Source organism: Benincasa hispida, chromosome 2 (genome assembly GCF_009727055.1).
Source record: "Benincasa hispida cultivar B227 chromosome 2, ASM972705v1, whole genome shotgun sequence".
NCBI lineage: Eukaryota > Viridiplantae > Streptophyta > Magnoliopsida > Cucurbitales > Cucurbitaceae > Benincasa > Benincasa hispida.
The window spans coordinates 8,852,763-8,867,645 of record NC_052350.1 but is presented as its reverse complement, the minus strand read 5'-3'; the positions used below and the strand labels follow the sequence as shown (position 1 = coordinate 8,867,645).

At 33.4% G+C, this 14,883-nt stretch overlaps 2 protein-coding genes across 4 annotated transcripts; one reads left to right on the top strand and one right to left on the bottom strand.

Annotated features, from left to right (window-relative positions):
• Nucleotides 1–3,205: 3,205 nt before the first annotated feature.
• Nucleotides 3,206–9,858, bottom strand: LOC120071198 (serine/threonine protein phosphatase 2A 55 kDa regulatory subunit B beta isoform-like). Of its 3 annotated transcripts, none has more exons than XM_039023319.1 (14): nt 9,584–9,858; nt 9,205–9,308; nt 8,918–9,025; nt 8,695–8,814; nt 8,036–8,200; nt 7,801–7,892; nt 7,479–7,597; nt 6,600–6,723; nt 6,379–6,502; nt 5,691–5,759; nt 5,307–5,398; nt 5,019–5,096; nt 3,802–3,878; nt 3,206–3,688 (listed from the first exon to the last, which is right to left on the bottom strand). In XM_039023319.1, the coding sequence occupies exons 1-14, from the start codon at nt 9,675–9,677 to the stop codon at nt 3,552–3,554; spliced, it is 1,503 nt and encodes a 500-aa protein (XP_038879247.1). In that variant the 5' UTR covers nt 9,678–9,858; the 3' UTR covers nt 3,206–3,551. The 3 variants fall into 3 exon arrangements, with proteins under 3 accessions (XP_038879247.1, XP_038879246.1, XP_038879248.1); XM_039023318.1 differs by having other exon boundaries at nt 3,212–3,688; nt 8,009–8,200; nt 9,584–9,856; XM_039023320.1 differs by having other exon boundaries at nt 3,547–3,688; nt 5,019–5,116; nt 8,009–8,200.
• Nucleotides 9,859–10,111: 253 nt separating this feature from the next.
• On the top strand, nt 10,112–12,919 carry LOC120071199 (transcription factor MYB98-like). The gene is made up of 3 exons (XM_039023321.1): nt 10,112–10,904; nt 11,012–11,138; nt 12,019–12,919. The coding sequence occupies exons 1-3, from the start codon at nt 10,474–10,476 to the stop codon at nt 12,703–12,705; spliced, it is 1,245 nt and encodes a 414-aa protein (XP_038879249.1). The 5' UTR covers nt 10,112–10,473; the 3' UTR covers nt 12,706–12,919.
• The last annotated feature ends 1,964 nt before the right edge of the window (nt 12,920–14,883 follow it).

The window sequence follows — 14,883 nt, the reverse complement described above, 5'->3', positions numbered from 1 at the left end:
TGGGGCTTGAATATAGTGGCCACAACTTCTCTTTGGAAGAGAAGACTCAATTCATAGTAGACTATGACTTATGTTCATTAGAGGATCCAGTGGCACTTAATGAGTTAGATGTAACTACAAGAGCATAACGATTATGGCCCAACTATACTATGAGCGATTCTATGAAGGGTTGTCGCACTACTGATTGGTTAAGATGGCATAAATATATTTGTGGTAAGGAGAATTCAACTGTCGGTCTTAGTGGAGTGCCTAGCAGTAACAGATGTGGATCCCGTGACTAAAGAGTTTAGTCAGTTATTCACGTACCGTTGGAGCTTCGAGCTACAGGTCCATAAGTCCCCTTGGTAGCTCAATGAATTCAAGTTGATATCAGTTCTTGGTGTTGTTTTTGAAATGTTCAAATTGACTAGAGGTATTTTGATTATATATGATATATCGGTATGATGTATGAGATACACTAGTGGACGATTGATGTAAATGAGATTTACATTAAGTACCATGGAATAAAAAAAGGAACTATGTTTATTATGTTTTTCGATGAGATGAAATATTAAAACTATAGGTTATAAATATAGTATGATAAGTTGGTTATCATTTATATTTATAATAATATTAATTATTGGATAATTAATTATTTTTCTTTAATAACCAATTGAGTGGGTGGTTATTGGTGATTCATGGTAACCATGAGTTAAAAGGAAATTTGTTTTCCTAATTTTAGTAAGGTTTTTTTACAAAAGAATAAAAATAGTTTTCAGTTTTCTCAAAAAGAAACTCACGGTGCTTGTCAAGTAAATAACGATTTATTAAGCGGCAGCGTGATTTAGTAAATGATCGTGTAGTGTTTGTAAGTAACAAACACTAAGCTAAACGATGAGTTAAACAATCGCATAGCTTTTGCTAGACGATCGCATAGCTTTAGCTAAACGATTGGGCATCGATCTATATGATAGGTCTCCCCCATCTCCCACTTGCCCGATCGTGTACACGATTATTCTTTCCTCTTCATCTGCCTCATTCCAAGTCCGAATAGTGTCCACCATCTAGATTCTCACACCGAGAATACCAAGGTAATCTTCTTGGTAGTGTTATATTCAACTCGACACCGTCAAGGTTTTGTGGAGGTCGTTCGTGTTGCCAAGGAGTTCGTGACCGAGGCGATCGCTGAGGACGAGCGCAAAGTGTTCGTGTTGTGTTGCGGTCATGTTGTTCGAGCATTTGTGTGCAAAGGAGCGTGAAGACGAGTCTACAAATGTTTGTAGAGTTCTTCCTTGTACATTTGTAGTGTTCATGCTGTAATTTCTATATTAATTGTATAACCGCATGTTTTGTATACGACTATAATTTGTAATGTTCATTCATGATTATAATTTGGAATGATCTTATTTCCGCTGTTCATGAAAATCTCGAGTCTGATTTCCTTCAATTATTAAATATGCAATGAGTTGTTGTTCCTATTCTATCGCTAATGTAAATAAATAGTGGTGGATGCGATGAAAATCATACTCGTACATAATTAAAAAAATCCAATTAGGGGGTTTTTCAATTTTGCACAATTACACCTAATAATTCCACATCTCCAATAATTCTATCAATTCCTATTCATTTTGGTTCCCACAAACCTATCTAAGGTCCAAAAAAATAGTAGGGAAGATCACGTGGTGGTCACTAATTACAACTAATTTCTGAAACCCTCTTTTTATCTTATGGGCATATTGTCTTAGTTGCTAAAATTGATGAATTAGAGTGCTTAATGATCCTGATTTCTTCCATTAATTACTTGCTAACTCCAACAGTAAATACGTAATTATCTTGAATATATATATACTCTTTTTTTATTTTCCGATCACTTGGAATTGACGAATGAAACATCTTGTTCTTTCTTCAACAATTTTTGATCTCTAGTAGACCTCTTAATAGAATTAGATTCCATATGAAGTTTTGACAATCAGAAAATTGGCCTAAGAGAAAAAAGTCTCTTATGGTAGGAAAAAGATACGAGAATTTGAACCAATAGTAAAATCAAATGAAAAGATAAACCCTGAAGGCTAAAACAAACATGATCGTGAATGAATGCAAAACAATGGAGACTTAGATTGAAAGAAAAAAAAAACACCTTTCAATCTTGAAGACTTCTACTAGATTATGGAATCTCACATGAGTTTTATTTCAAATTTGAAATTTTCTAATGCTACCTACAAAATTAATAGCCATTTTTGTTTAAATCTCATGTTATTAACAAAATATGCATGATATAATTATTTTGTTATAATCTTTTGTATTCTTTATAAAATTCAGTGCTCTAGAAAATAATATTCCCAAGTTGACCTACAAGTATCCAACTTATAATAATTAAAAAGTTGAAACATGAATTCTAACTTGAAAGTGGGGCTAATATTGTGGGCAAATTTAGACCTAACAAAATAAGCCAAAAATCAGAAAAGATAAGTGAAGATTTACAAGATAAAGTGGATTCGATTCAAATAAGTTCAAGTGCCAACTAATCCATTATAACTCCAAATGAGGCAACAAAAACTAGAACTTGATAATGGGATAAAAAAAACTAAGACGTATTCTCTATTATTTAGTTACTTAGGTATCGAAGTCTACTTTCTTTGTTTTGTAGGTCCCCTCTTTCCTGAATCACAAATTAACCGTTGTTGTCACGTGGAGGTCATATGTGATTTTCCATAACCAAAATTTGGCATCAATAAGTTTTATTAGACCAAATAAACAAATAAGTTGCCCATTAAAAAATATATATTGTAATAAAAGTCCATTCGATCCCAAATAAGACAAATTAGTTTTGTCTAAAATTTGAATTTATAGACCCTATTCAACTTTTGTTTATTCATCCTCTAGGACGCTAAAAGTTCGTACTAAAGAAAACTAAGTTTGATTCTAAAAAACTAAAAGTTTATATATATATATATATATATAAGATCTAAAACGTTACAAGAAAGAAGATACGAAACATTACATGTCAAATTTAAAATATAACGAAGACAAGTAACGAGAACAACACCAAGATCAAATGTCGACTCATCGAAAGTAAGAGTTAGAGTGAGTATTGAGAGGAGCAAAAGTTAGTAGCGAGTATCGAGCGTCAAGGTTCACCACACTTGTTTCGAAGGGTTGTTATAGTAATTCCACCATGTGATATGCAGGCAGAAGATAGAGTTTAGTTAGTTTTATTGAAAAAGAGTTGGTCTTTTTTCATCTGCGCTCCTTGAAAAGGGGCAATCTATATGAAATTCCCGTAGGGTCAAGACTCCACAAAAATCTCTTGCCCTAGCTTATAAAAACTTATAATGTGATTACACTACAGTATCAGTGACCAATTGATCAGGACCTAATTTTGCCTCCACTCCCAAGGAAAAGAGGCAAATATGATAGAATTCCACAGTCATGTAAAATACATATCATTCTGTATTTATTTCACTTCCTAGTTGGAAAAATATATCCTAAGATATCATTTCTGCATTCATAATTTTAAAACAAAGAATAACTTCTGCTCAAGGACATTTTTCAACTACAAATACTACAGGGGGTTACGCATAATAGATGAACAGGCCACTTCCAGCAGCACATGCGATTAAATTTTCTGATGGGTGCCACGCTAAATGAAGTAACTTGGAGTTCAGGTCAACAGAAGTTTCATTATTGTCTAAGCTTGAGTGTTCATTGCCTGTGAAATAAAGGAAAAAAATAATGCTCAGTCCATAATGTTGATACGAGATTTTTCAGAGTATTTGTGAGGGAAAACAGTGCAAATAGAGTTGGAGGGAGAGGAGGAATAACCATGCCGAAAAAAATCACGTGTTAAATTGCTTAAAGACGATCTTCTCGCACGTCGAGTGGTTTGGAGATGTGGCTTCCTGTATCGTAATTTAGACATAACAGATGCTCAGCGCAAATACGAGACATAACTAGGGAGGAGGCAATTGTCCTACACAATTGTCTCAAATACATATGCATACAGGAATCAGTCACATTTAACACACTATAGAAAAAAAAAACTTTAAAATAGAATCATTATGTATATAAGGCATATATCTTGGACCAAAGAAATTTGTAGTATTTCATAAATTTACTTCCCAAGTAATTAATGAAATTTTTGTTAAGATGTACGACTTTCTTAAATCACTAATTGACCCACTGAACCAACCTCTGGGACCATCTTAAATCACCAATTGACTCAAAAGCTTAAGATGATGGATGAATGTAAATTTAATTATATATCTAACAGATTTCAAGATTGGCCACCGACATTCGACAATATCCCAAGTGCTTGAAATGGAGCCTGTTCAAAAAGCTACCCCAAAAACTTTCCTTTTATGTTCAGGTTATTTTTACTGCCTTCTCACTTGTGCTTCTCATCTTGACATCTATTCTAAAAATGAGTTAACAATAAGCGAGAGTAGGATCCATGCCACTATGGTATTTTAAATTATCCTGAGAAATAACCAGTATTAACAATTCAGCCATGTGCCCTGGCAGTATTCATATATGGTACATCTTGTAAAAAGTTCAAAAGGGAACATGTTAGATGATATGATATTAAATTTACCTTCACCCACTAGCTTATGCTTTTGGGTCAATCGGTGATTTAAAATGGTATCAGAGCAAGTGGTCCAGGGTAAATCCTATGTTCAAACCTCTACAATGTTAATTTCTCCCCAATTAATATTGATTTCTACTTGTTGGGTCTTATTCATATTTCAAACCTACGAGTGAGGGGAGTGTTAAATGATATGATATTTAAAATTTGTCTTCACCCCATTAACTTAAGCTTTTGGATCAATCAGTGATTTAAGAGGTCAAACAGTCAAGACACTACACTAAAACACCTAACATATGCAAGTTATTAGCCATGGAAACTCAACAAGATGCAATTCTTCTGTTAGCAAAAACATGAGAGCAATTTCAAGTTCTTAGTCTGATCATGTTGAAACCACAGGATTCACAATGATTAAATTCAGGCAGAAAACCGTGAATAGTATATAAACAGATTTAACCTATCAGGAATCTTTCCCGCTTCTGTAGTGATCCCTTCCGAACTTCCAGAGCCATAAGAGAACATCCGTAATTGGTTGCTGAAAGAAAAGTAATGTCACTACAACTTTGTTAAGTATTTCATAAGTGGTTGGAATGTACTACTGAAGTTTGCTATAATAATAGAAAGAGAAGTGAGCGAACAGGTCAGTAAAGCGGCAATTGACGTACGCATCAGTCCAGCCAAAAGTAAACTAAATGTGAATCTATCTTATAGGATAGGGAAATTAAGTTAAGATTAGAGGTCAAACCTATAAGATCCAGTTGCAAAGTGAAGCCCGTCTGCACTAAGGCAACATCCAAATCTATCAAATATGGAATCGTTATCATACAGCTCGCACAACTGAAGAAGAGACATCAGAAGTCAGTTATGAGTTGAGGATGTTATTAGAACTGCTTAACAATGAAGCTGATGCTTTACCAAATTCATGTAGAAGAGATAAAAAAAGGTTAATGTAGGATTGAAGAATTTTCATAATCGAACAAAAAATAATACTTTTCAGAATATTGTTCAAGAACTGCTCATAATTCTAATTTATTAAAAAAACAAGTTGTAAAAAACTCTTTCTTTGTTAACAAGAGTATTATTTTATTTTATTTTTTAAAAAATAGCTAACATAAATATCTGTACTCACCCTTGGCCGCAGGTGCTCGTGGATCTTGAAAACTGCAACTGGGGAAGAACACTTGTGGATATCCCAAAGCTAAATCAATAGACAAAGGTATAAATGAACTCGTGATTGAAAAATATATATACAATTTAGCTTCAATTAATCATCTTGTTCATGCCACCTTCCTTTACCATCGATTAATTAATTATGATGACAAAAGGTAAGCACTTGCGTCTTTTGATAATCAAGGATCAAAACGGAGTACGTCAACCAAAGACGACATCCCATTCCCGAAAGGTTCATATCCTCAACTATTGTGAGAATATAAAGCCAACATGTATACGACTAAACAAAATGGAATAGTCTCTGAGTTTAACAATATAGTGGTGAAAATTCGAACCTTTAACCTTTTGATAAGCATATAAAGCTTAAATAATTTATGCTCAAGTTGACTAAACAGAAAAGGAGTAGTTCACAGCAAGTAGATTTTAAAAATAAAAAAATAATAATAAAAAAAAGGGAAGAAAAGAAGGAGAAGAAGCAAGTAAAAAAAAATGAACTGATATAAAAGAGCAAGCAATCATTGGTGACCAGTAAATAATACATATCCATTCATTCGACAGTATTCTGCAATAGTTAAGAGTAATGGTTCTAGTTACTGATAACAGATTCACGAGGAAAACATTCTGTCACCATCAAGTCCTATTTAAACCTTTAAATTCATGTAATCCCGGCTAATGATAAACCGTCCATCACTTGAAAATTTTATATCCGAAATGGATGAAATGATCTCCGTAAAAAATGATTTTGGTCGATTCAGTTCTTCAGTCCGTAATCTGAAAAATCAAACCAGCATATGATAAGTAACAGCAGGGCATCTTTAATATTATCAAATAGCAACATTCTGGTGAACCGGAATTTGATTAAACTCACAGAATTGCACTATGATCACATAATGCAGACTGGCGCATGTCCACTAGACGAATAAAACCCCTTGAGCTGCTGTACGCAAGAAGATTACAGTGCAGAGGATCGAATTCAGCCGACGTTATGATCTCTTGATTAAACATAAAAACATAAGTCACAATCACATGTTTGGTTTGAGCAAAAGCCATTGCAAATGAAAATTATCTGCAATATATTCAAACTATAGTGAGAACAGACATTCCTCTCTTCGATAGAGACAAGGCCCATAAATGTTCTTTTGAAAAATATTATATAGATGACTCAACTCTGCTGGGATGTAAGAGTATGACACATAGCATATGGGTTACATGCTAATTTATCATTGACACATAGCATATGACTCAACTCTGCTAGGTTCTCCAAACAAAGAACTACGCATACTTTTTGTTTTTGAAAAAATATATAATTACGCATACTGATTCTTGTTAGCTAGTTTCACAGAGAACATGATGCAACAGCACCTTGACAAAGTTTAACACCTAGAGGGTTGGATCGTCTCTCAAGTCTCTTCTCTCTATGAATATCTCCGCTAGAGGCAAGACTCTCCTTCAGCTGAGGAGAAATACTTATTCAAAGGCATAAAACCAAAAAATTTATCAAATGAGGACTCTCAGGATATTCTAGCGAGAGAGAGATGTAAAAGGATTGAATCGTACTTTTGTGAATCTTTCACAAAGGAGACACTCCTCCACCTTCTCTTTTTATAAAGAGAAGCACTCCACTGAAATCATATCTTTGCTACCCCTCCTTTAAAAGAACCCCATTCTCTATCCTCTCATTTCCCCATTGCCATCGTAAAATTCGATAGAGTCAATTTTCCAGAAAGCTGATAAACAGCTTTAGTACCTGTAAGATCTTCCATGTTTGAAGGCTTCATGTCAATGATATTGAAACACTGATCACTAATCTCAAGGTTCCATAAGTTTATTCGCAAGTCGTCTGCAGAAATAAATGTCTCACCATCACTGCACACAAGTTAACCACTCAACTTATTGTCATCTTGCTTTCAGTGTGTTATTTCTTGCACTTGGATGCGATGATTAATGCTAATTAATAAAGAAAATAAGACTAAACAGGCATGCAGAATACAGGTTGCCACCTTCCTCTTTTAGCTATTTATTTATTTCAACTCCGAATGTACTTCATTTCCAGAAAAATATTGCCTTACCTATTGTCAGAAATGGAGTTAATATTATAATCGTGAGCATGAGCATACACCTTACGGCATCTTCTCCGAGAAGTGTTGTCTTGATCAGCAATCTACATGGCACAGCAGCCTCAAGTTATGTTGAACATGACATTATAAGTTTAAAGTTCAATGAGCTAGATAAAACTAAATTCATTATCCAACTTCCAAGTTTATTGTAGTTACCCACCATGTCATGAATGTCTTTAGAGGCTACCTTGTTCATTGCCATATTCTCTGGCCAATTCCAATGGCGGCCATTGAAAAGAGATACTTTGTCTTGTTCGCTATTGAAACTGTTTTCCGCCAAAAGTGCATTCTCTGAACTCACAAATCGATTGGGGTTCATCTCTTTAACAGATTTCACCTTATGCTCCTTAACCTGACCTCAAAAGAAGGAAAATGAAAAAAAATAATCGGCCAAGGAGTCATAGTATTGTAAACTTGGTCTCCGGAGGTAGGAAGTCTGGACTATATGAATACCGACTATTCAGTCAAGTAGATTTTAACAAAAGAAATATTCGTTTGTTGAATTAGAGAGGATGAATGACATTTATATCACAATGAGAATTAAATCAAATTGATGAGGGTCAAGTTTCTGGCAATAATCTTTTGTAATAGAAGACAACCAAGATGAATCAATTAAGCTATATTGTTCAAGTTCAAGGGCTTATTAGAATCTTCTAAAGTACAGGGGTAAAGCGGAGACATTGCCATAACCATGAAAATTTAAGAAAATCCTTAGATACGTTTTATTTTGACACAACCAAACAAGTAATCAAAATTTAAAATGTTATTATTATTGTTCGATAATATATGAATCCTCTAGATTAGAAGTTAAAGACAATCAAAGTTGACAACTTTATAAGTCCATACCTTCCATAATTTAATAGTCTTGTCATTTGTTGAAAGGATGAAGCGAGATCCATTGGGTGATACACACCACTTTATTTTATTAATTTTCTCCTCAATTTCCAAACTCTTCAAGTAATCAAACTGCAGAAAGAACTTTAATATCAAGATGCAGTCTGCTACACTACAAGAGACTGTAATTATTCATCGAAGCATATTATCCAAATATTTAAAATTTGCAGCGTACCTCAGGCTCATGACTCTGAAATTCAGTCTTGTATTGGTATTCGGGATGACATGCGGGAGTAAGATTCAACTGCTCCAACTTATTCCGTGTAGGGTAGTTTTTTGAAGTCTAAGAACCCAATAATTAAGGTGAAGAAGATCATAACCCAATTTTATCCAACGTAAATGCCAAGCTACCAATTTAATTTCCCTTGCCTTGAAGGAAAATTGACCAAAAATGAACCAGAAAAGATGGAGTCTATAAATTAGATCTGTTTACATTTGTTCAAAATGTTATAAAATCCTTACATCCTTCCTGTCCTTTCTCTCAAATATAATAACACGACCACCTCGATCCCCAACGGCAAGGTTGTCACCACTCTTATCAAATCCAATCGCCGATATGATATCAACTACAAACAACAGAGGCAAATTCGAGTATTGTCTATCAAGTGGTGCTACAGGAATACAATTCCCAAATTCTTGTTTTATACTTAGACAAAATACAGTTTCATTTACAAAGTGCTATCCAGATAATTAATTCGTACTTGGGAAATCCCTAAAAAATCAGTACAATTCAGAGAACGATCGAGAGACCAACTGATTCACAGAGAGCTCTCCTCTGTTCCAACCAGAATTTTCCAGATACAGTAACAATACACATACAAAAAGGAAGTGAAAAGCTCACCATTCTGAATATCCTCTCCGGCAACTCGTTCACCGAAGACCTGAGAGAACTTCCATTCAAGAGGAGCGCATAACGAATCGTTGCCTACAGTCATAGCAACGGTCGATGACAGACCTTCAGTCCCGGAGGTACGCCATACGAGTTCACAAGCAAAAACAAGGAGAAGGAATTATGAAAAAATTTTCATCAGTAAGATGAACAAGTACGGGTGAGTGGAAGAAAGTTCATAGCTCTGTAACTCCAGGGGAAGGTTCAGAAAGCGGAGGCAGCCACCCACAAATCACATTACGGATAAGTAAAAGATGAATTGTGAACGCCAAACAAGTGGCGGTGTCAGACTCAGACGTTGAGTCGCCATTAAAGCCACGGAAACTGCCAAATGTGTCTACGTTAGCTCTGATTAACGGTCGTTGGAGGAAATACCATAACTCCCTCTTACCTTAGTAATTTTTAAAGCAGCTCTTTGGATCAAAACAAAACAAAAGAGTGCGAACCGTAGGTGTGATAAATAGACTAACGTTCCCAACATTAAAACCACTTTCCTCTCACATAAATTGAGCGTTTATGACTCTTTCATAATTGACATAATTGTTTGAACGTTTGCCTAATTCCTCTTCTAAACTTATGAAAACTCACTAAGTACTGTTTATTATCGGCTCAACAGAAAGATAAAATCAAAACAAACTGAAAAACACCCTAACATAAGCTACAAAAATGCGCAAGTAGCTACAATTGCAGAATCTAACACAAGAAATAAAGGGATGCAAAGTTGGAAGAAGGAGAAAGACGTACTGATAACTCATCAACATCGATTTTGACGTACTACAAGAATTTCCCATTTAGATCATCAATTTCATCCCATTGGTAATTCATCCTCCAATAATTCTGTTATGGAAGACGAAAATCTGTGCAGTAATTTCGAACCTTTGAATAATAATCCATATTCATATGGTGTTGATCAAGAATTGTATGAGTTTAATAAAGGGAATGCTGCAGCAGATCAAGTGATGGACAACTTCCAAAATTGTGGAGATTATTATTATTATTATTCTTGCAACAATTTTCATCAAAGGAATCATCAAACTGAAATAATGGGATTGGAAAGAAATTCTTCCATTAATATTCCATTGAATTTCCCAGAAATTAAACCTGTAAACTTCATGGTACCTGATGAAGTTTCATGCATAAGTTCAGGAAGAAATGGCCATATTCAGAAAGGTATTATGAATAAAAATGCTAATTTTCCATCTTTGTTAAGAACATCTAAAGGTAGAAAGAAGGCAAGTGTGATCAAAGGCCAGTGGACAGTTGAAGAAGATAGGTATGAATTTTAGTTATATCAAAAAGAAAATAAAAGAAATTTCTGGATTTTAATTTCTCATATATATTATGTTTGGTTTTGACTGATATTTGTGTAAAATAAAACAGGCTTTTGGTTCAATTGGTTGAACAATATGGAGTGAGAAAATGGTCTCATATTGCACAGATGTTGCCAGGGAGAATTGGAAAACAGTGCAGAGAGAGATGGCACAACCATCTCAGGCCTGATATTAAGGTATTTCAATTCAATTTTTTACTCCATTTTTCTGTTTTTTTCCTTTTAATTGTGAAATTGGCCTTTGTTTTTCAAAACCTAATCCTAAGATCCAAAAATTTCAAAAAGTGACATATTTAGTCTTTGATATACATTAAAATATAAATTTATTCGAGAATTCGAATCTAGTTTCTAATTAGGTTTTGAATTTGATGGTATGTTTGTGTTCATTATTCATTTGATGCATGAAGTATGGAATTAGTTCTAATTGGTGTCAATTTTACTCTCTTTTTTAATTGTTTGAGTACATCTATCTTAAATAGTTGAGCTATATATGTTTTGTTTTGTTTTTTTTCTTAAAATGAATGTCTTCAATATTTTAAGTCTGATATGATAATCATTTTATTTTTTATTTTATTTTTTTTAAACTAAACTTACAATAACAAGTTCCTCTACATGTCGTATTCTTACTTTACTACATACTTTTTCAACATGTTTTTAAAAATCAAGTTACATTTTGAAAACTATAATTCAAATATATGTATTTGTTTAACCATGTGGAAAACTTACTAAAAACCGTATGGACATAAAAGAATGTTAAAACGAGTATAACTCAACTAGCATAAAACTTTCGATTCTGTTGCCACATATCAAAACAAACGTAACAAAATGTTAGCTAGTTTCTCAAGTTCGAAATTAGTCTTTAGTTGATTGTAACTAGAGTTTACCACTAGTACTTCATATAACATAAGGAGAAAATAGCTGAAATCACATAGTTGTATTTTGATTTTATTTATACCTTATTCCATAATCAATTGAATTGCATTATGTTGGGGCTGAAAATAGTATATGACATTTTTAGACAGTAAAATTGACCAAAATTAATTGAAAACAAATCCAGAAGGATACATGGAGTGAAGAAGAGGACAAAGTATTGATTGAAGCACATTTAGAAATAGGGAACAAATGGGCAGAAATTGCAAAGAGACTACCAGGAAGAACTGAAAACTCTATCAAAAACCACTGGAATGCAACGAAGAGAAGGCAATATTCAAAGCGAAAATGCAAATCCAAATATCCGAGGTGCTCCCTTCTACAGGATTACATAAAGAGTCTGAATCTCAACTCCAATAACGCCGCTCGCCACCAGAAGAAAAGCTCCGGCGCCACCTCTTCCGCCGTCAACAATAATTCCAAATCAAAATCGACCAATCATCACCATCATAATCAAGTACAAACTACTAATTTTTGTCCTAACGATTGGACGGTTCCGGATTTTGATTTCAAGGAAGAACCAGAGATTTATCTCGACGATAGTTTCTTTCCGGAAGGATGTAGCACCAACTCGCTCATGGAGGATATTGTTGCCGCTTCTGTTGACGAAGCCAATAATTATGATCGAGAAAGATATAACGACAATGAAGAATTGGCGGAGTTTTGTCGGGTTGAAATGGAGAAATTGCAGTATTATGCTCCGTTGAGTATGGCGGCGACGGCGGCGACGGCGAAGGAGTTTGAAGTGAAAAAAGAACTTGATTTAGTAGAAATGATGACTCAAGTCAATGAAATTAACAACATGATGAAATAATGACCCAATGTGAAAACAAGCTTTAAGTAGCAAGACTTTTTATTTTATATATTTTTTGGAATTTATCATTCCAAAGATATCTACTTTTATGCCATTAGCATGTGAGAAAAAGTTTAAATGGAACTTTGCTCGAGATTATCGACTTCAAAGTTTGTACTCGTATTCAAGTTTGTCTTTATTGAGGATGGGATGTACTTTTTTTTTTTTAATAAAATATGGGAGGAGATTCTAATCATAGACCTATTAGTTGTTAACGCATATCGTACATCAGTTGATCGAAGCTTTGGGCATGGAAAATATTATTTTTTAGTACTACAATTATAGAATGAGGAGTTGAACCTCTAATTTCAAATAAGATAATGCATGTTAATTATTGCTGACCTAAGCTCACCTTAACAATTTTTCAAGAAATTAAACATTGATTGAAGAAAAAATTACTCATTTATATCAAAAAGAGTATGTAGCATATATATACAAACCAATTGAACTTTATAGGAGCTGGTTTCAGAACTAATAGGTTGATTGTGTTGTGTCATTAAGAAAACGGTCTTATTTATCTACTACTATAGGATAATGCACATATAATTTAACTTTGTTTTCTTATATATCATTTATGAAATAGTGTTCGAGCTCATCTAAACATAGCTTAACTAGTTAAGACATATAACATCCACAAAGAGTTTGAATGACTGAATCCCTCCACTCACCTTTTGCGAACACATGTTATTCACAAGTCAACTATCAATATAAAATTCAATATGCCAAAATAGCAAGTTTAGATACATGATTACTAAATTCTTGACAATTTTCTAGCACACATGAGACTTTTCAATGGGCCAAACCCAAAGGAGAAATGAAGTCGGCATAGGATTCGCATGTCTCAAAAAAGAAAATCAAACACTTGGATTATGGGTTGACCAGTTAAGCTCGCGAAGTCTTACCAAAGGGGCTATAATCGAGTTGAGTTCACCATTGACACTCTGCAACCTTGAGGGTCACACCAATGACGCACCATCAATATTGTAGAGAAAGGGTCTTATAAATAGTTTCACACCAATAACTTTAAAAGTAAGCAATTCTCTTTGTGCTTAGCCGAGCTAAGTACTTTGAGTACTAACTTAGGCATTGAGTGTACTCGACTCAGTACTACATCAATTCAACTACTCTTGTAGGTTGATACCACCAATGTATCCGGACTAAAGGAGTGGTTCGGAAGAGCGTCGAGGCCTGTGCAAATTTCTTGTGCTTACAATATTGTTAAGCTACGTGCATGTTAACACATTTCATATTTATTATTTAAATTTCATATCGTTTACTATTCTTTTTTCTATGGACAATCTATATTTATGTTTTCGTTATTTTGTAAAAAAAATATTTGTTAATTTTATATTGTATAGCTCAATGTTTAGGTACTTTAATTATTATTTTTTTTACAGAAGATTGTGCTTCAATTATTGAATTTTAGGACTGTTTTCAAATATAGAAAAATGAACTAAAATATTTACAAATATAGTAAAATTTCATTGTCTATCTGCGATAGACCATGATAGATTACTATCTGTGTCTGTTTTATGATATACACAGACGGTAGTCTATCTATCGCAGATAGACTGTAATATTTTACTATTATTTATAAATATTTCAATAATTTTGTCATTTAAAATAATTTTCTTTAATTTTAAAAAGAATAATCAGCATTAAGTGTATCTAATTAAATTTAATGAAAATAGAACTCAAACTAATGTAATGTCTCAAAAAAAGAAAAAAGTAAGTTAATTAAAAATATTTTAGTGATGGCAAATGTGAGGTCTACTGAAAAAAAAAAAAAAACCATCTTTTACATATCAAACTGTCACATGGTAGACATTCCCACGTCCAACATTATTCATAAAGGATTGGAGAAATAAATGAGAGAAAAAAAAACACTTTGACTAACTGTTATTGTTATTATTTTGTCATTTAAAATAATTTTTCTTAATTTTAAAAAGAGTAGTCAGCCTTAACTGTATCTAATTAAGCTCAATAATAGTATTATATTAAATGTATATGGAGAATAATTGTTTGCTTTCGTAATAATTGTAAAACTCATGCAGCATAACTACTAATAAAATTAATGCTTACAAGCTTCATTCATATTTAAAACTGGTTTATTTTCACAATAAATATAGAACTCGCATA

Bases quoted from the DNA above. Each gene is read 5' to 3' on its own strand.
- LOC120071199 (XM_039023321.1), top strand. From the start codon at position 10,474: ATGGAAGACGAAAATCTGTGCAGTAATTTCGAACCTTTGAATAATAAT. The intron at 10,905-11,011 runs GTATGAATTTTA...AAAATAAAACAG, and splicing joins TGGACAGTTGAAGAAGATAG to GCTTTTGGTTCAATTGGTTG. The intron at 11,139-12,018 runs GTATTTCAATTC...AAACAAATCCAG, and splicing joins ATCTCAGGCCTGATATTAAG to AAGGATACATGGAGTGAAGA.
- LOC120071198 (XM_039023318.1), bottom strand. From the start codon at position 9,677: ATGACTGTAGGCAACGATTCGTTATGCGCTCCTCTTGAATGGAAGTTC. The intron at 8,815-8,917 runs GTACGCTGCAAA...TTCTTTCTGCAG, and splicing joins TTCAGAGTCATGAGCCTGAG to TTTGATTACTTGAAGAGTTT. The intron at 6,724-7,478 runs GTACTAAAGCTG...TGTTTAATCAAG, and splicing joins AAACATGGAAGATCTTACAG to AGATCATAACGTCGGCTGAA.